Below are 18,950 nucleotides of genomic sequence, written 5' to 3' on the forward strand. Positions count from 1 at the left end.
ATCATTTTGGCATAACCAAAGAGCCCAACACAGGCTCGCCGTCTCCATTAGGACATTGGATCAAAACCTCTTTTGTATGCCTCACAATCGATAACCAAACCGTTTACAGTTGGATAATTAGAAGCCACCTCCACCAACAAGCATGCATCATGCGCAAACTTACACCAAGGCCTCTTCGATTGAAATAATTTTCATACAAGTTTTGGAGAATTAGAATCCTTCCGATTTTTCATACATAGTCGTTTGGTTTATATGATCAAATCATACATGCAATTTTTTTTCTTACAGATTTGTTTTCACTACATTTCGTAGGGAATTTAGACCCACTCAAACTCTCTTTAAAATAGTACTTTGCTTTCCCATGGTGTATGTAATATTCAAATTAGCTTGATATTTCAATCCTCGGTTTGCCCTGCAAAATAGTTGTTTGATCGATTTTCACAATGCAAAACACACAACGTCTGTTTTTTTAGGGCATCTTCAACGCTTCCCCGCAAACCCGACACCGCATCCGCCGGCGGACCAGGGAGGACCAGACCACGAACACTAATGGGTGAGCCTTCCAGTCAAAGCTATTCGCATACATTTAAAATCATGTTTTCGACTAACTGGACGAATTACATGCAAACCGAATGGTTTTCATACAAATCAGATGAAAATATTTACATTTTGAACATATTTTAACTAAAATATATCAGAGTAGGCTAAAACTAGTCTAAGGCCGGTCGCAGCGGATCTCCATTCCCACGACATGTCTTTCCTATGTCTAGCAGCCCGCTCATCGGACTGCCGTGGGCCACTGAGGGATATGCTTCAACGGGAGGGGAAGAGTGGCCTCCCTTTGTCTGTTGGGTGCGTAGTCGCGATCACTCGCGGCGGATTTGTTGGGAGACGGCGTTGGCCAATGTGGTCGGGCGAGGACAACATGGCGATGGTGGTGGCGCCTGCTCCGGCTCATCGGGCAACCCAACCGGCTGCAATGGCGGCGATCTCCTACTTTTACTCGGACAAGAGGCTTTCCCAGAGGATTGTGGAGCCTGAGAAGGCGATGGTGGGTGTGGTGTAAGGAGGAGCTGGAGGGCGGAGGTGTGATGTGGTTCTTGCCCGACGCCTGGCCATACTTAACTAGCAGGCGGATGCGAGGCGTCAATCAGAGAGGAGTTTAAAGTCGGCTCGCAGAGGGACAAATGTGTAGTGCTCGAGGCGCCGGAGTAGGTTCCTCAGCACACGACCTGGTTTAATGGAGGTAAGCCGACAGATGGATGCACTTTCAATGAGGAGAGAGGGCGTATGCAGCGGGCGGCACTCTCGGTGGGTGAGCCGCTTCAATGTCAGCGCCAGTGAGAGGTCATGTCTGCTCTAGGCCGATGTCAATGCGGAGCGGCCGCTTTCGCGGGAAAGAGCGCGGGCAAGGGAGATGGCTTTGGTTGGGCCAGGTTTGTCGGAAGCGAGCGTCACAGCGGTCCATACTCCCGCAAAGTCCCCTCCCACCGGTGCAAATTTCCTCCCGCGTCTACCCGCGGACAGGGGGGACCAGTCCACGGACATGAATGCGGGAGGATGCCATCCAACCGTAGTCGCATACATTTTAGACTCTTTTTCAACAAACCAGATGAAATTCATGCAAACAAGGTGGATTTCATATAAACATGACAGATTTCATACAAACCGGACGAAAATGGTTACATTTTGGACATGTTTTCAACTAAAAAGCTAAAGCTATGTGCGCGTACGGTCGTGCAGAGCTCTACTCGCATGGCACGGATACACTACACTAGTCTACGACCGGCCGCGGCGGATCCCTTTGCCTTTCCCATGTCCGGCAGCCCGCTAACCGGACTGCCAGGAGATCCAGAGGCATATTCTTCCCCCGTATATTTCCTATGTCTGGCTGCGCCACTTATCGGAGCGGCAAAGAGGGTGATTCAGCCGAAGGGGAATGGTGCTTCCGTTGAGCTCAGGCGGGTACCCAGGATGGTCTGAGATAAAGGAGAACCGACCATGTCACCAGCGGTGGCCTTCATGGGATACAAGCGGCCGCCTCCTGTGTGCTACTTCTCCTCGATGATGGTGGCTGGCGTGGACGTGTTGGCCGGCACCTCGTCGACATCCGTGCAGCTGACTTCTTTCTCTTTGTGCATGGTGCAGCTACGCGCGCGTCGATGATGGATGGTTGATACGTCTCCAACGTATCTATAATTTTTATTGTTCCATGATGTTATATTATCAATCTTAGATGTTTTTATAATCATTTTATATTATTTTTTGGTACTAACCTATTGACATAGTGTTAGCTGCCAGTTGCTATTTTTTTCATGTTTTCTACATCGCAGAAAATCAATACCAAACGGAGTCCAAATGCCACGAAACTTTATGGAGATTTTTTATGGACCAGACGACACGTAATGGGACCTGGCTGCGCCTCGGGGGTGCTCCGAGGAGAGCACAACCCACCAGGGCGCGCGAGGAGCCCAGGCGCGCCCTGGTGGGTTGTGCCCACCTCGGTGCCCCCCGGACCGCCTCTTTGGTCTATAAATACCCCAATATTCCCAAAACCCTGGGGGAGTCAACGAAATATTCATCCAGCCGCCGCAGAGTCCAGAACCACCAGATCCAATCTAGACACCATCTCGGATGGGGTTCACCACCTCCATTGGTGCCTCTCCGATGATGCGTGAGTAGTTCTTTGTAGACCTTCGGGTCCGTAGTTAGTAGTTAGATGACTTCCTCTCTCTCTCTGAATTATCAATACAATGGTCTCTTGAAGATCCATATTATGTAACTCTTTTGCGGTGTGTTTATTGGGATCGATAAACTTTAAGTTTATGATCAGATCTATCTTTTTATATCCATGAAAGTATTTGAGTTTCTTTGAACTCTTTTTATGCATGATCTCTTATAGCCTCGTATTTCTTCTCCGATATTTGGGTTTTGTTTGGCCAACTTGATCTATTTATCTTGCAATAGTAAGAGGTGCTTTGTAGTGTGTTCGATCTTACGGCGCTTGATCCCAGTGACAGAAAGAGAACCGACACGTATGTATCATTGCTACTAAGGATAAAACAATGGGGTCTATCTCTACATAGATAGATATTGTCTACACCATGTCATCGTTCTTATTGCATTACTCTGTTTCTCCATGAACTTAATACACTAGATGCATGCTGGATAGCGGGCAATGTGTGGAGTAATAGTAGTAGATGCAGGCAAGAGTCGGTCTACTAATCTTGAACGTGATGCCTATGTAATGATCATTGCCTGGATATTGTCATGATTATTTGAAGTTCTATCAATTTCCCAACAGTAAATTATTCACCCACCATTTGCTATATTTCTCGAGAGAAGTCACTAGTAAAACCTACGGCCCCCGGGCCTCTTTCACATATATTTGCCTTTGCGATCTATTTTATTTGCCTTTTATTTTTAGATCTATTAAACTAAAAATACAAAAATACTTTGTTGCAATTTATTCTTATTTATTTTATTTGGTGTTCGATCTATCAATATTTATAACTTTCTCCCGTCAACGCACCAATTTCTGGCACCGTTACCCGAAAGGGATTGACAACCCCTTTAACACGTCGGGTTGCGAGTATTTGTTATTTATGTGCAGTGGTTGTTTACGTTGTGTTTCTTGGTTCTCCTACTGGTTCAATAACTTTGATTTCATATCTGAGGGAAATACCTACCGCCGTTGTGATGCATCGACCCTTCCCCTTTGGAGAAATACCGATGTAGCTTCAAGCGACAACAATGGTGCAGTCGCAGGCACTGGATGCGGCGATGCCCGAGCCGTCGTGCTCCCCGCCGTGCTAGGATGGAGCAACTCACCAGTCCTCCGCGAGTTGGCTTCGATCGGCGAGTTGCTGAACCACGCGTCGGCTTGGGGCGACAACTGGCTCCGTCAGGCTAGGTAAGGGAAGGTCGAGCAGCGAGCTGCCTCGCCGGATACGGCGGACTCGATGGGCCACCCAACCGACTTTTATGCTGGAGAACTGCACTTTCGGCACGTCGGGTGCCATCGGAAGAGTGGAGAAAATGGACAAATGGTGAAGGAGGAGATGGGGGAGCGACGAGGGGGGGGGGGGCGATTCTTGCACGACGTATAGCCTCGTTTAAATAGAGGGCGAACGGGCGGAGCTCGGTCGGCGTTGCGTTTAATGTCGGCCCGCTCATGAAACGAACGTGTGGCATGAGTATATTTCTCGGCTTCCATGCGGGTTTAATGGAGACGTTTGAATGCGGCGAGGAGGCGTGCAGCGAGCGACGTCCTCGGCCGGCGCACCGCTTCAATGGCGGAGGCAGTGGAATGTCGCGTCCGCTTTGAGCCATTTTCCATGTGAAGCGGTGCGCTCGATAGCAGCATGAATGCGGGTAGCTGGCACCAGGCAGAAAGCACGTGCGGGAGGGAGGAGTGGTTTTTGGTGGGCCAGGGAGATCAGAAGTGGACTTGGGATCGGTCCGGACTCCAGTATACCCTCCCCCTCCTCCCTCGTTGTTTGTCTCCGGTTTACGGGAGGAAACGTGTCCGACTGCATCACGGATCCATATAGAACCACCTTAGATGGCTCTCACGGTCCGGACGATTGCGGGATGTGTGAGGGTCGGTGGCGTTGGAGATGCTCTTACCATCCACGACTTGCGAGGTTGTCCTTGTGTTCGAAACAACCCCTCTAGTAGAAGGTAGAAAATGAGTGAGCATCTTGACTGATTTTTATTTCCCACAATCTCTTATAATCAATATGGGCATCCACAAGATATTGTAATTTTTAATACTGTATTATCAATATACGTCATATAGGGCGTACTCCAGCGAGAAGAAAACGTGGGAGCATCCGCGGGAATCCCACGAATTAAACCTTGAAATCCACGCGATCCAAGCATACCACACCAGACGTGGATATCCAAGCGATCCTTCGCCGGAAAGCTGTTCAATCAAGACGAATCTTGTGGCACTGCACCCATCACCGGCCGGCCGGCTGGAGTGGCGCCGCGGACAGTTGACACGTCGCCTCGTGAGCGGTGAGCGAGTGCGTCAGAGGGCACGTCAGTCAAGTGTGGTACATTTTCAGTCTGACCATCCCACTTCTGGCGCCTCGTGTGTCTTCACACTGAAGCCGTTCACGTGCACGCTCGTCCTTCCGGCGCCGAACTGGAGCGGCACCGGCATAAATACCACCCGGCCGCCCCGCTCCCGTGTCCACCGCAAACACAACCCAACCCAACACACACACGCCTAGCTCTAGCTTGAGAGAGAGGGAGAGGATGGCGGGAGCGGTGAACGGCGTGGAGGCAGCGCAAGCTCAGGGCGGCGGCGCGGCGGCGGGGGAGGCGGCGATCAGGCACCGGACGGTGGAGGCGAACGGCATCGCGATGCACGTGGCGGAGTCCGGGCCGGAGGACGGGCGGGCGGTGCTGTTCCTGCACGGCTTCCCGGAGCTGTGGTACTCGTGGCGGCACCAGATGGCGCACCTCGCCGCGCGGGGCTACCGGTGCGTGGCGCCCGACCTGCGCGGCTACGGCGGCACGGAGGCGCCGGCCGACGTCGCGTCCTACACCGCCTTCCACGTCGTCGGCGACGCCGTCGCGCTGCTCGACGCCCTCGGCATCGGCAAGGTACGCGCCAGGGCCAATCAAAGCCACGTCAAGTAGTAGTAATTAGTTTAGTCATGCATCGCATCCCGCCCAACGCTGCTGCTCCATCAGTGTCGGGGACGCGTCCCGTTCCGTTGGGTGCGGGTGCGGGTGCGGGTCGCGGTCCGTCTCACTCTCACGGATGGAGCAGCGTTCCGTTCCGTTCCATCACGGCTCCAGAATGTGACAGTCACCCCTTCAAAAAAAAAAGAATGTGACAGTGACGGGCGCCAGCGAACGAGAAAAAAATGCCACCATGGACTCCTTTGCTCTGTTTCTTAAAGAACTCTGCTTGCAACAAGGACGCACACCAATAAATTGGCATCTCCCCATGTGAAAGTGTGACACCATACCACCATGCATGTACCGCCTGCACTGTGCTCTGTACGGCCCCTCCCGGCGAAAGATTACTTTATTCGGTCTCGCCGAGACGCTATTAGCGCTTGTTTGGTTCATAAATCCTTGTAAGTCCTTCTTGAGAGTCTTATTTCATAAGTCTCAAATGCCTAATTTAAGTCTCTATAAGTTCCTCCTGTTTGATTTGGTTTAGATTAAATCCTTAAACCAATAAGTGTCTGGAAACAAACACCCTCTTAGTAGTCTGATTGTTTGTCAGGACAATTAGTTTGTTGTTTTGTCGTGTCCATCAGCGAACAAACCAACTGAATTGTTTCTCCAAAACAAGTTTGTCAGGTCCCCTTTTTTCTTCTTTCCGCCGCTAGGAATGTGACGTTCACGAGCGCGATCAACTTGAAAGCAAATCTTCTTTCTTCTTTTCACTGGTAGAGTATTTTCCTTCTCACTTTCGTTGACAGTGCAGAGGCGGCGGCCGCTGCATAGGTTGTTTATCTAGTGGCGGATCTGCCACGTGATGGAAAATGATGTCTTGTTTCTTTTTGTTTGCCCTGTGACAAGTGGCCAGACGATGTTGCGATTTGCGTGAGGATAAGAGTCTTGCTACACACACGATGAAATTAGACTATGCACAGACGATGGATTAAATCTGACCGGACAAACGTTGATTGAGAAGAGCGTCGGCCGCTCGATTTACGTGCCGTACATAGATCGGCCACTTGTGTCGTGCATGCAGCAATTTCGTGATTTTTTGTCCAAAAGAACCATCTGCCGAGTCAAATTAACAAAAAAGACTATCTCTGAATTTTTTTGATAAAAAAGACCAGCTAGGCCATGGCGGCAGGCGGCGGGACCTGCCGCCACAACACCAGGCGGCAGCCCTGAAATTACTGAAATCCGGCGAGGCCTGCTGCTGGAACGGAACAGCCTGTGGTTGATGGGCCTCGCCGCTACACACCGTGGCGGCAGGTCTGCAGCAGCAGCAGCCAGCTCTCTCGTTTTATTCTTTGTTCTTCATGTGTTGTTAGCTAGTGTGAAATAGGCACGTTTGACTGAGATTTGAATCAATTTAAAGGTCGATTTTGAAGATGATGTAGTTGAAGAAAAAATAGATCAAGGTAAGATGTATCCATTTTTGTGTTTTTCCCTCACATGCACCATGGTTTCGTACTGTATGATTAGTCGTAACTTTATATTCTCTGCTGTATTAGGCATGTGATAATAAGTTTGGGGAGTGTTTTGTAGCATTTGGAAAGTACAAGCCACCATGCATGTAAGCGAAACGCATAAAAATGGATAGATTTCATCTGGATCTATCTTTTCTTCAACTGCAACATCTTCAAAATCGGTCTTCAAATTGATTTAAATTTCAGTCAAACTCGCATATTTTCACACTTGCTAAACCAAGTAAAACAGAGAGCCTTTGTCAAAAAAAAAAGAGTAAAACAGAGAGTGGAATGACACAACATTGTGTGGCGGCAGGGCCCACCAGCCCATCCAATTCCGTTGCAGCAGCTGGTCTCGCCGGTTTTTCTCAAAAAAAAAAGCTGGTCTCGCTGGTAATTCCAGGGCTGCCGCCTGCTATAGTGGCGGCAGGTCCCGCTGCCTCACCCAGTGGCGGCACATGGCACGTGTCGGCGCGCCTGCCGCCACGGCCTAGCTTGTCTCTTTTGTCAAAAAAAATTTAAAGATAGTCTTTTTTGTCAATTTGACTCGACAGATGGTCCTTTTGAACAAAAAATCCAATTTCGTGAGGATAAGAGTCTTGCTACACACACGAGTTTGAGTAACACGATAAACTACTAGTGACACCGACATGTCGTGTGGGCCCTGCTAAAAGAGGGAATGAATGCATAACATAACACGACACGAGTTTGAGTAAATGGCGTACGTATATCATACACTAGTAGTTTATAGGTTGGCAGCCCACGTTCGTTCGATCAATTTAGAAAAAATGTATAGACAAGTAGGGCTGTCAGAGGCATCTTCCACAGTGGTGCAATGGCATGTGCTGTACACATCGTATAGTACTCACTAGCAGTATAGTAGCACAGTGTAGTGGAGTATTATACACTGTCTGTGTCCCTGCCATGCACGTGGATTTTTTCGGTCTCGCCATGCATTATTATTACTCCGGCCCGGCCGGCAAAAAAGAGTGAACAAAACTGTACTACGTAGGGATCGATCTGCTCTGCCCATCATCACTGGTTCAATGGGTAACAGTGGGAGCTTGAGAATAATCCGTTTTCCAAGAGTATTTTGGTACGACGATGGATGATGGGTATGTCTGTCAGCACTGTCCACGGAGCCTGCCCATGGAGCAGATCAAATCGAACGGAGTATATTTACTGACCATGATCTGATTGATTCTGATGAATGAATGGTTTGAAGGTGTTCGTGGTGGGGCACGACTGGGGCGCCATCATCGCCTGGTACCTCTGCCTCTTCCGCCCGGACCGGGTGACGGCGCTCGTCAACACCAGCGTCGCCTTCATGCGCCACGTCTTCATCCGCGCCGGCGCCGCCGCCGTCAAGACCACCGACTACTTCAACCAAGCCTACGGCCCGACCTACTACATCTGCCGCTTCCAGGTCTCCTGTTCATCTCCTCACCTGCTCATACGTGCTCTGTCTACTCTACTCTGCACCATGCATGCAGTAGGTTCCGATCGACTGAGAATCAACCAACGGCGACGTGGTGCAGGAGCCGGGGGTGGCGGAGAAGGAGTTCGCGCCGGCGCACGCGAGGCACCTGATGACGCGGATCCTGAGCGACCGCTTCAGCGAGCGCGCGGCGGGCAAGGAGCCCAAGGACGGCGGCGACGACGACGCCGAGGCGCTCCCGCCGTGGCTCACGGAGGCGGACATCGACTACTTCGCCGCGGCGTTCGAGAAGACGGGCTTCACGGGCGCCATCAACTACTACCGCAACATGGACCGGAACTGGGAGCTGGCGGCGCCGTGGGCGGACGCCAAGGTGGCGGTGCCGACCAAGTTCATCGTGGGGGACGGCGACCTGACGTACCACTACGCCGGGATACAGGACTACCTGCACAAGGGCGGGCTCAAGGCGGACGTGCCGCTGCTGGAGGAGCTGGTCGTCGTCCCCGGCGCCGGCCACTTCATCCAGCAGGAGCGGGCGCAGGAGGTCAGCGACCACATCCACGATTTCATCGCCAAGTTCTGAAGAAATGCTGAAAAAGAAAACACATCCGTGCATCACGTTTCAGTAGACCAGTGGATCGTTGGTCCTGTGTTGTCGGTTTGATCATCGGTCGTTTCGTACTTTCATTGCTTGTTCGTTGGCCTGTCGATTCATCTCATCAGTTACCGTGGATAATAATTGCTCTGCTCGATCGACGGAGCTGTGTCTGTGCATGCCCATGGCCATGCGTATGCATGGTCACGTCAGAATTCCTTTTCTCTTTCTAATAAAAGGGCAAACGCCGTATATTAAGCTCGGCAGTGCAAATAAAAACACCTTACAGAAGTTGAAAGAAGTACATATTTTTTAGGGTGCCGGAGTCTCCTTCCTCATGTTTCTGAGCCTCTGTCTTGGGGAAGTGAACTTGTTGAAACTAAGAAACTTGTAGAAGCAGCGACCAAAAAGTCGTTGATGTACACCATCTGCATTAGCGGATCGCTGTCCTAGAGAAAACCTGTATAGTACCCCATATCCGGCGGCCAGACGGATTCGAGGAATACAACTCTCACATGCACCCCGATGAAGCTGAATGTGGCCAGCCATCGTTGGTCGAAACCGGAGCCGGTAAACCAAGACGCAAAAATGCTTAAACTACAGGCCCTTCCTGTAATTCTCTCTACCACCCCCCTCTGATTTTAACCCCCCATAATCCAATGACAACTTGCCAAGTCAAAATTGCTCCCAAAATCCCAGTAAGCTTTGGTGGGTGTAGCGTTACTCACCAAGATGCATAGCCACGCCATCCACTCTGTAGGACAACGCTAACGAACCAAACTTGTAGAAGAAAACCGCTCTCAGAGAACCATATCTGAGGACGCACCATCCTCCACACGCTTCTCAAGCAAGTTGTTAGTCGGATGTGCAGGAGTGAAATCCTAGCCGCTGCAATAGCTTCCCTACACACTGCCACCTCGGCCCCCACCCTCTTCCTTGTTTGGCGGCCTTGTCAACGATAAGAGGAGTAGGGATTTGTCCATCTTTTTTAGGTTTTTGTTTCCGTGACGACACCGACGAGGTGCCGGCGGCAATTACGTGTTGGAATAAGATTTTTTTGGTCTCTCTCTACCTTGTCGAAGTCCTCACCGGCACCGACAAATGAATTGCGAGAGTTTGTGTCCCCCAATCTGTTAATTTGCTTTCAGATATTGGCAGTTTTATGTGTCTTTTAATGAGAGCTATTGACTGACTATTGGTTTTGACATCTTCTCCCGTGTTGTTCTATGGGGTCCGATGTCTCGAAGCCTCTAAAATTAGTGATGATGGATTACAAGCCTGTACTGCATGGGGTGATGTTGTCCATTATTTTAACTTTATTAGTTTTCTTTGTAAAACTATAAATTATTGGCCACCGATTTCGAGTGTTTTACTTCGTCACTGACAGGTGCTCAGGTTGTTTGTTTCTACAAAACTATGAACCCCAACAGCCAACGAACGTTTCCTGGGGGAGGATGCCATTTGTGAACTGTTTTGATGATAGTTTGTGTTGGCCGAGCATGACAATTTTAGTTAGCGAGTACGGCAACTCCACTGCAATCCTGTATTTCACCATCAGATTGCTCGTGCTTGCAGAAAATTGTCATATTTGCCACCCTTGCAACAACTAAAATTGTCAAACTGAATGTTGACGGGGCTGTAGCAAAATCATCAAATACAGGTGCGGTTGGAGTTGTATGCCGGAGTGAGACTGGTCTTTTCATCGGAGCATCCGTGGAAGTTTTTCATGGAATAATGGAACCAACAACATTGGAGGCATACATGCAGGGAGGCCCTCGCACTAGCTGAGGACTTGGTCGTTCATACAATGCGAATTGCATTAGACTGTCTAAGAGTCATAAACGACCTTAAGAACCCGGGCTATCTGGGTGAGTATTGCATGATCTTAGAGGAGATCAATGAGAAAAAGCAGAAGTTTCAGAGTTATGAACTCGTCCACAAACAACGCGCAAGCAATGATGAGGCACATGGTTAGCTAGAATGGCCACTATCCTAGATATTGGCCGACATGTATGGCTCATCGATCCTCCGGATCATCTTTGTATCCCCTAAACTTGAGCACATGAAATAAAGCGCGTTGTTCTTCTAAAAACACTAAAATTGCTATTAAAACATTTGTCATTGCCATTATTATTTTTTTTTAAAGCTACTCCCTCTGTCCGGGTTTATTAGGCCTCTCAGCATCACAAGCATGTCCTTTTTTATAAGGCCTTGCTTTGGAAAGGTGCATGCATGCAACCATTTCATTGGTTGTATTGAAAGCCATTGTTGTTGGTGCCATGACTGGGAAATTAATACACTTCATGCATATTTTTTTATTGGCTGCATGCATGTGAAAGAGTGCATTGAGAGTGGAATGAAAGAATTAATGTGAGCAATTTACTACGTGTCTTGGTCTAAGAGAAGTTGTGTTTAGGCCTGATAAACCCGGACGGAGAGAGTATACCGTGAAGACCCGTCGACACGTCTGAGTCAAAAGGCAGCAACGCCCAAGTCCCATTTCCCCACCCGGCACAATCTCACCCGAGCTCAGCTCAGCATCCCAAAGCGGCACTGCACGACACAACCGTCGATTCGAAGCGACAGAGTCCAGCCGGTTCGTCCGACCATGGCGGCGGCGGCGGCGGCGCCGGAGATCAGGCACCGGCAGGTGGAGGCGAACGGCATCACGATGCACGTCGCGGAGGCCGGCCCGGCCTCCGCCGCGGCGCCCGCGGTGCTCTTCGTGCACGGCTTCCCGGAGCTCTGGTACTCGTGGCGCCACCAGATGGGGCACCTGGCGGCCCGGGGCTACCGCTGCGTCGCCCCCGACCTCCGCGGCTACGGGGGAACCTCCGCGCCGCCCGACCCCGCCTCCTACACCGCCTTCCACGTCGTCGGGGACCTCGTCGCGCTCCTCGACGCCCTCCGTCTCCGCCAGGTAACCGACCCCCCCGCCAGATCCCCGAGCCGCTAGATCGGCCTGCGGCGGCTGATTGACTGACTGACTGGCGTGCCGGCGGTGAAGGTGTTCGTGGTGGGGCACGACTGGGGCGCCATCGTGTCGTGGAACCTCTGCCTGCTGCGGCCGGACCGGGTGCGCGCGCTCGTCAACCTCAGCGTCGCCTTCATGCCCCGCCACCCCTCCGCAAAGCCCCTCGACTACTTCCGCCGCGCCTACGGGGACGACTACTACGTCTGCAAATTCCAGGTGCGGGATTGCTTCCTGTCCAATGTTCGGCCGCTGTCTTATGAGCAATCCGGGGACAAGAGCTAGGAAACCTGCTGCAAATGCCTAAATCGGGGCATGGTGATTTGAGATTTCTATAGTTGCTATGTAGTATGGTTCTTTTTGTTAGGATGATCTCCACCGTGTGGGCCCACCGGGCCCTTAGATCCGCGCCCTGATCGGAGGCGCTCAACCCACTATGGGTGACGGGCCCCTGTCACCTGCACTATAAAAAGAGGTGGGGGCCGGCGGCTCGCATCACGAGGTTCGTCGCAGCGCTGTACACCCCACCTAATCCCCTACCGATCTAGGGTTAGTGCAGTGCTGATGGGAAGCACCGCCACCACCACTCTGCCATCACGCCGGCACTGGCGCCATAGCCGGCAACCGGAGCTCCTCGAGCCACAAGGAAAGGTAATACCTATCACTGTTGCCGGAATCCTAGCCGAACCGATCCACAAAGTCTATCACTTTTGTTATCCATTTCAGGTGTGGGAGGGCATTGGCTCACCGTAATTTCACAAATTCAGATAAGAAATGGCTGATTGGGCATATGGTTGCTTGTTCAAAGAGGAGAAAACAGACGATATTGAAGTCTAGCTTAGTACTGGCCGTTGTGTTAACTTTTCATGTCAATTGATCTTCCAGGGGTCTAGTTTAGTTTGTGCCTACAAAATTGTCCTTCCTTACCTGCTATATATAGCAGTTTCCTGCCTTGAGATGGCTTCTCTGTTTTTGCGCAAATTGCAGTTTATCACTTGCAATTAAGGAGTTACTAACATAAATGTATTGGCATGGAGCACCCAACATATTGTATATACAATGACAACAGGTGAGGAATTTATTGATAATTCGAACCTCAATGTAGACTAGTTGCATTTCTGCGCCGTCATTTTAACTTGCCTCTTTTCAAGTCCACACTTTACAATCCAAGTTTCAGGCAACAGATTTCTAGGACCTGCCTTTATATAAGTTATTGCATTGGTTGACAGGAACCTGGATATGAGGCACAATTCGCTAGTCTTGACTTGAAGAGGTTCTTCAAAATGGCGATAACTGTTCAAACCACAGGTTCTTCTGCTATGTCCCTCCAAAAAATGCAGTCAAGCAACAAGCAAATAACACTGCCTTCTTGGCTCTCCGAGGAGGATGTCAGTTACCTAGCAAGTGTATATGCAAAAACTGGCTTTGCTGGTGGCCTTAATTACTACCGCTGTCTAGACCTGTAAGTCTTCTCGTTTTAGCAAGAAATCAGATGATCACCTGCACAATTCATACACATTACATTATCCTACACAGTACTGTGCATAGTGAACTTCTAAACCATCTATTTCTAGATGGATTGTGTTTCCGCAAGTCAATGATAGTCTACTAGATAGATGCAGCATATAACATCAGATTGTAATGTACTGATAAAATGAAACTAATGGCAAAAACTTTTTGTGTGTTCCAAGATCTGGAATAGGATTACATGACTAAGAGCATATACCAATTCGTTTATGTTTGCCTTTTAAGTAGATACCATGTTCGAGTGCCAGTATATCTTTATGATTATTATCATTCTCCTCATCATTTACTCCTGTACCAAGCATAAGCACTCAAAACCTCCATGGAATGCAATTGGCGATATACCATAATAATGATCTCACTTTTAGTCAAGGCCAGGAACAATCTGCCATGATTCATAAACCCTCCCCAGAATGATGTGCTGTGTAGACTATGTATACTACTAGTAGATTACAAATTCTAGATATATCGGTGGCACTGGCCATGCTCACAAGTCACGGCCATACATTTGCAATACATAGAGGATTGCATCATCTATCCACAATGCACCTTACATGCACCAGGAAATTGTGACCTCTGAAGATGCATATGCACAGGAACTGGGAGCTGATGGCGCCATGGACCGGAGCGAAAGTGCAAGTGCCGACCAAGTTCATCGTCGGGGACGGTGACCTGGCATACCATCACCCAGGAGTCAAAGGCTACATACACAAGGGTGGGCTCAAGAGAGACGTGCCCATGCTCGACGAGGTGGTGGTGATCAAAGATGCCGGACACTTCATCCAGCAGGAGAGAGCACAGGAGATCAGCGAACACATCTATGAATACATCAAGAAGTTCAGCACAGACCCCACACATAAATTATCAAAATTGTGAGGTCACTCGTTGATGTACAAAATTAATAAAAATACCTGTATTTGAGTATGCGGCCGTGAGATAGTTGTACAACTTCAAAGCCTGTTGGTTCATGCACTGAAATGAGGTACTTGTATGCACTGGCGGAGCTTAGTGCAAGCAAAACTGGGCTGTGGCCCGCCCAGTTTTGCTGCAAACCAATGGGCCTTTAGGCAGAAATGGGCCGTGGAGGTAAAAAACGTTGGGCTTTCTTCAAGCTGGCCCGCCCAGTCATTTTGATGTAGCTCTGCTACTACTTGTATGCAACTTGTACAACTTCAAAGCCTGTTCGTTCAAGCACTGAAAATCTCACGTGGATAACATGAGCCGTGGTTGTACGCCTGTAGATATGTTCTTTGATTAAGAGTAAAGAATTCACAACTTTCTTCACCAGTGGTACAGTTTCATCGTAGCTGGGGGAAAACGACGATTATTCAACATAAACTGATGTGTTTTTCAGCCACATGTTGCAGAAAAGAGGGATATTACAGCTTTATCTGACAGAAACACAAGATACATGTACCAACAAATTTGTGGAAGTAATAGTGTGCTAGGGCATCAGACCATAAATATTTCCAGCTTACAAGAATAGTACACATAATAGGAGACTCCACAATTGTGCGCGGAATTGCACTTGCGGACAATCGTGAGGACTGGGCTCTTGTTTCACTTGCGGACAACACAAGTCGACAGGCAGATCAAATCCAACGATACATTCTGCGGAAAGTGCAGATTGTTCATTGTTATTCTCTGATGAACAGATTATAGCAATATACAGAGTCCATGCAGTGCCAAGTACTCCCTCCGTTCCTAAATAGTAGTATAAGTCTTTTCAGAGATTTCAAATGGACTACAATATACGGAAGTATATAGACATATTTTAGAGTGTAGATTCATTCATTTTGCTCCGTATGTAGTCCCTTGTTGGAATCTCTAAAAAGACTTATATTTGGGAACGGAGGGAGTAATAAAGGAGAAAGCTCCAAGTAGGTATTCATACCAGACCACAGTTTCTTGCTTGCTACATCAGGGAGAAAATGTCCGACTGCGCCTCTGAACATCAAACTCGGCCTCGATGAGACCAGTTATACCAGCTTTGATCTTCTGCCCTATTCGGACAGGGCCTACACCCTCAGGAGTTCCTGCATGCAGAGGACCCCCATCAATAACCCACAACACATATCCTCCGATGCACTAAAACAGTTGTATAGAAAGGATATGTCATTACCGGTTAATATCACATCACCCTCCATCAACGTCATGATCGAACTGATATAACTGATTAGAAAAGGAACCTTGAATATCATATCACTTGTAGGCCCTTTCTGCCTAAGTTCATCGTCCACCTGAATATGGTTGCCCAATTCTCATTAAGAGGATGTCTAAGTTTCAATTACTTTATCTCGCAATAAGTATATTCATTGTGTATTTGTATAATTACCTTTAGCCAGAGTTCTAGATCATCAGGATTAGGGACAGCTGATTTTGGGACCTATTAAATGCACAAATCATCATTGACAAAAAATACAAAAGTGAGAGCATATATTGTCATAATAATGGAATCCCTATGTCGTCTGAAGTCACAACAACAAGATTCTAGCCCTTTTCGTGTTATTTACTTATTCCCTAGTAATCCTGATTTATTTATGTCTTCTGAATGATCAGAAACAAGATCAGTACATCTTCCATAGGCTTTCACTTAGTGTTCAAAATCGGTTTGGAGTGATCACAGGAAAAGTGGCAGGAAGTAGGCTAGTGCAACTTCTTCTGTTTCTTACAAACTGCGTGACTTAAGCTAGTATGAAGAAAAATGAACTATAATTTCCACAGTTGATCTCAAACCGTTTTTAAGCTCCCTTAGTTTCATTCTAACTTTAATAAGATGTTTATTTGTGTTTCTCATACACAAATATTTACAAATGGGACGAAAAAGTAACAGCTCACAAGCTGACTAGTACACCAGTCTTTGGAGGAAGAGAAACATTGGCTTACCACTGCACTAATTGGAGTAAAGGTATCCTGTGCTTTAGCCAAAGTCCAAGGAAGACCTGCAGACTAAGAGTTCATTGATTAAGCAATGCCAAAACATTTGACATAGAAAATATCTTACACTAACAGACAATGGGTTATATTGTTTGTCCTTCTTTCTTTCGTTACTCTTTATGCGATGAAGGGGACTGTGGGTTAATTACAAGGTCATGTTGGTCAATTATTTACTACAGTTTAGCAAAAAATATACCCAAACCATTATGTCAGATTTGCTAGGTGGAAGAAGATAGAAAGATGTAACACAAACAACTAGCGCCAACATAAAATATGGTTTGTGCTCTATGAATTGGTACACAAGATGCAACTTCTGAGACTACAATGCCAAGTTTTTTTGCTGGTTTTACTTGCACAAAGCTGAGCTGATCAGTCAAAAGAAGAAATTCCTAAGACAACAGCGTGCAACTTTATTTTTTTGCTGAATTTCTTTCGTAAGTTCGAGTTTGAATGCTCTTTCTATCTTTTGAGTTTCAACTGCCACCAGGAAATAGCAGATGGCACGAACCAACAATAAACAGCAGCTAGAATAACACCAAAGGAAACTACAAGTGTTAGTGCACACCTTAGCTACAGACTGAAGGTCCCTTGCTGTCATGTCCAAAGCAAGAGCATAACCTGAAAAATGGATATGGAAGCAATTATGTCAAATTTATCATATCACTAGTGAAAAACCTAAATTTATCGCCTCAAACATTTCATGCTCTCTACATTGACAAGAAACACATGGATAGAGTGACCCCAACCTGCTCATTTTTCAGATGGAAAGAGGAGAAACTCACTCAGGACTACACCAAACAAGACTATCCATGAGTATTTGAGTATTTGTATTTCAGAAAGAGAATACATCCAGGACATGAAAATGCGATTAGATCAGGAAATTAATGTGCTAATAAGTTATTGTCATCTGCCTGACCATGGCAATCGGCAAAATAGGCATTGCATAAGCATGTTGACCAAGCAAAACAGATTTCCTATTCCAAACTCCACATTTGCATTTCCAACCGAGCTTATCGAATACGAAGAATTAGTACGGAGTAATTATCTGGAATTCCTAAGTCATTGCCTCACTCTGCTTACTTAATTTACCAAACTGATGCTATTGTCGAACTGAAGCTCCAACATACATTTGCAGCATGGAGAATATCCTAACTAATTTTCAATCAAACAAAATGATATCAATTGCCACCAAATTCTGCAATTACAGCATCAGGGTGAATTCTGTCGACCAACAAGGGAATGCAGAACGGACATCTGATCAGTATCAGAGTGAATTGTCCCTGACCTACTGCCCTGTCTGATAATTTCCTCAGATCAATTGTCGAGTGAAACACGGTTGTTAAGAATGGCAGGTAATCGCGTAGGGGGAGGCAGAGGCGGGGCACCCGGTAACTGCAGCCCCTGGTTACCTCCGACGAAGTCCATGGCGGAGGCCTCGGGCACGTCGCGCGCGCGCCGTGAGATGACGACGGCGAGCTCGACCTCGTGGTGCAGCGACTCGAGCGGCTCGGGCACCTCGACGGCGGTGGTGGCCACGCCCGCGTGGAGGAACGACGAGGTCGGCTTGAGGAACAGCACCGGCTCCTGCAACGAGAGCCGCGACGCGCACGCCGCATCAGAGACCGCGCGGGAAGAAGAAGAAGAAGAAGAGGAGGAGGGGGGTCGGTCAGGAAGGGGGGCGTGGACCTTGGGGACGGGGTGGCCGAGCTCCTTGGCGTGGGCGACGTAGTTCCGCCCGACCCCGACGATCTTCGTGCTCGCCGCGAGGAGCCTCTGCGCCGCCGCCGCCATGGCCGGAAGAGCTGCGACTTGGGAGCTGGGGATGGGGCACGACCTCGACTGGAGGTGGTAGACGACCCGAAGCAAAGGACTGCTCAGCGGAAGGCTCCGTGACAAACGAGACGAATGGGTCCAGATTAGACAGAGGAGGCCCATACGAGGGGAGCTCCTGGGCCTCGGCCCTTCTACATACATCTCAAAACGACGAAACCACTAATTAAGGGCCGTGACAAACGAGACGAAGGGTCCAGATGTCAGGTTAAGCGGTGAGGTGGTGCCGATGGGAGCAAGGAAAAGGTTGGTAAGCCAAGATGGGACAATCAATGTTCATGGACATCCTAGTGTGCCTATACAGCCGGATACCGTGGCAGGGAAAGTATTGCAGATCGAGGCTGCTCCTTCAACACATGTTGCTGCTACTTGTACACCGGGTAAGAACCCAATTGTCAAGAGAAGGCGCCAGGGGGAAGGAGAAGACGAAGATGTAGAGGACCCAATGAATGAGGCGGCATCCCAGATGGATGGCCGCCAAGCCCAATGAGAACCTTGTGC

At 48.6% G+C, this 18,950-nt stretch overlaps 2 protein-coding genes across 3 annotated transcripts; one reads left to right on the forward strand and one right to left on the reverse strand.

The window, feature by feature from the left end:
• Window positions 1-5,109: 5,109 nt before the first annotated feature.
• LOC123084165 (uncharacterized) lies at window positions 5,110-14,894 on the forward strand. Its single transcript, XM_044505910.1, has 8 exons — window positions 5,110-5,616; window positions 8,380-8,580; window positions 8,693-9,172; window positions 10,763-10,847; window positions 11,641-12,107; window positions 12,195-12,377; window positions 13,388-13,620; window positions 14,279-14,894. The coding sequence occupies exons 1-8, from the start codon at window positions 5,266-5,268 to the stop codon at window positions 14,556-14,558; spliced, it is 2,280 nt and encodes a 759-aa protein (XP_044361845.1). The 5' UTR covers window positions 5,110-5,265; the 3' UTR covers window positions 14,559-14,894.
• A 96-nt stretch (window positions 14,895-14,990) lies between these two features.
• LOC123087826 (probable acylpyruvase FAHD2, mitochondrial) lies at window positions 14,991-18,565 on the reverse strand. 2 transcript variants are annotated; one of them, XM_044509937.1, is made up of 8 exons: window positions 18,306-18,565; window positions 18,029-18,203; window positions 17,185-17,237; window positions 16,569-16,631; window positions 16,018-16,068; window positions 15,805-15,922; window positions 15,577-15,718; window positions 14,991-15,293 (listed from the first exon to the last, which is right to left on the reverse strand). In XM_044509937.1, the coding sequence occupies exons 1-7, from the start codon at window positions 18,552-18,554 to the stop codon at window positions 15,603-15,605; spliced, it is 825 nt and encodes a 274-aa protein (XP_044365872.1). In that variant the 5' UTR covers window positions 18,555-18,565; the 3' UTR covers window positions 14,991-15,293; window positions 15,577-15,602. The 2 variants fall into 2 exon arrangements, with proteins under 2 accessions (XP_044365872.1, XP_044365873.1); XM_044509938.1 differs by having other exon boundaries at window positions 14,991-15,386.
• Between the last annotated feature and the right edge of the window lie 385 nt (window positions 18,566-18,950).

This window comes from Triticum aestivum, chromosome 4A, assembly GCF_018294505.1.
Source record: "Triticum aestivum cultivar Chinese Spring chromosome 4A, IWGSC CS RefSeq v2.1, whole genome shotgun sequence".
Taxonomy (NCBI): domain Eukaryota; kingdom Viridiplantae; phylum Streptophyta; class Magnoliopsida; order Poales; family Poaceae; genus Triticum; species Triticum aestivum.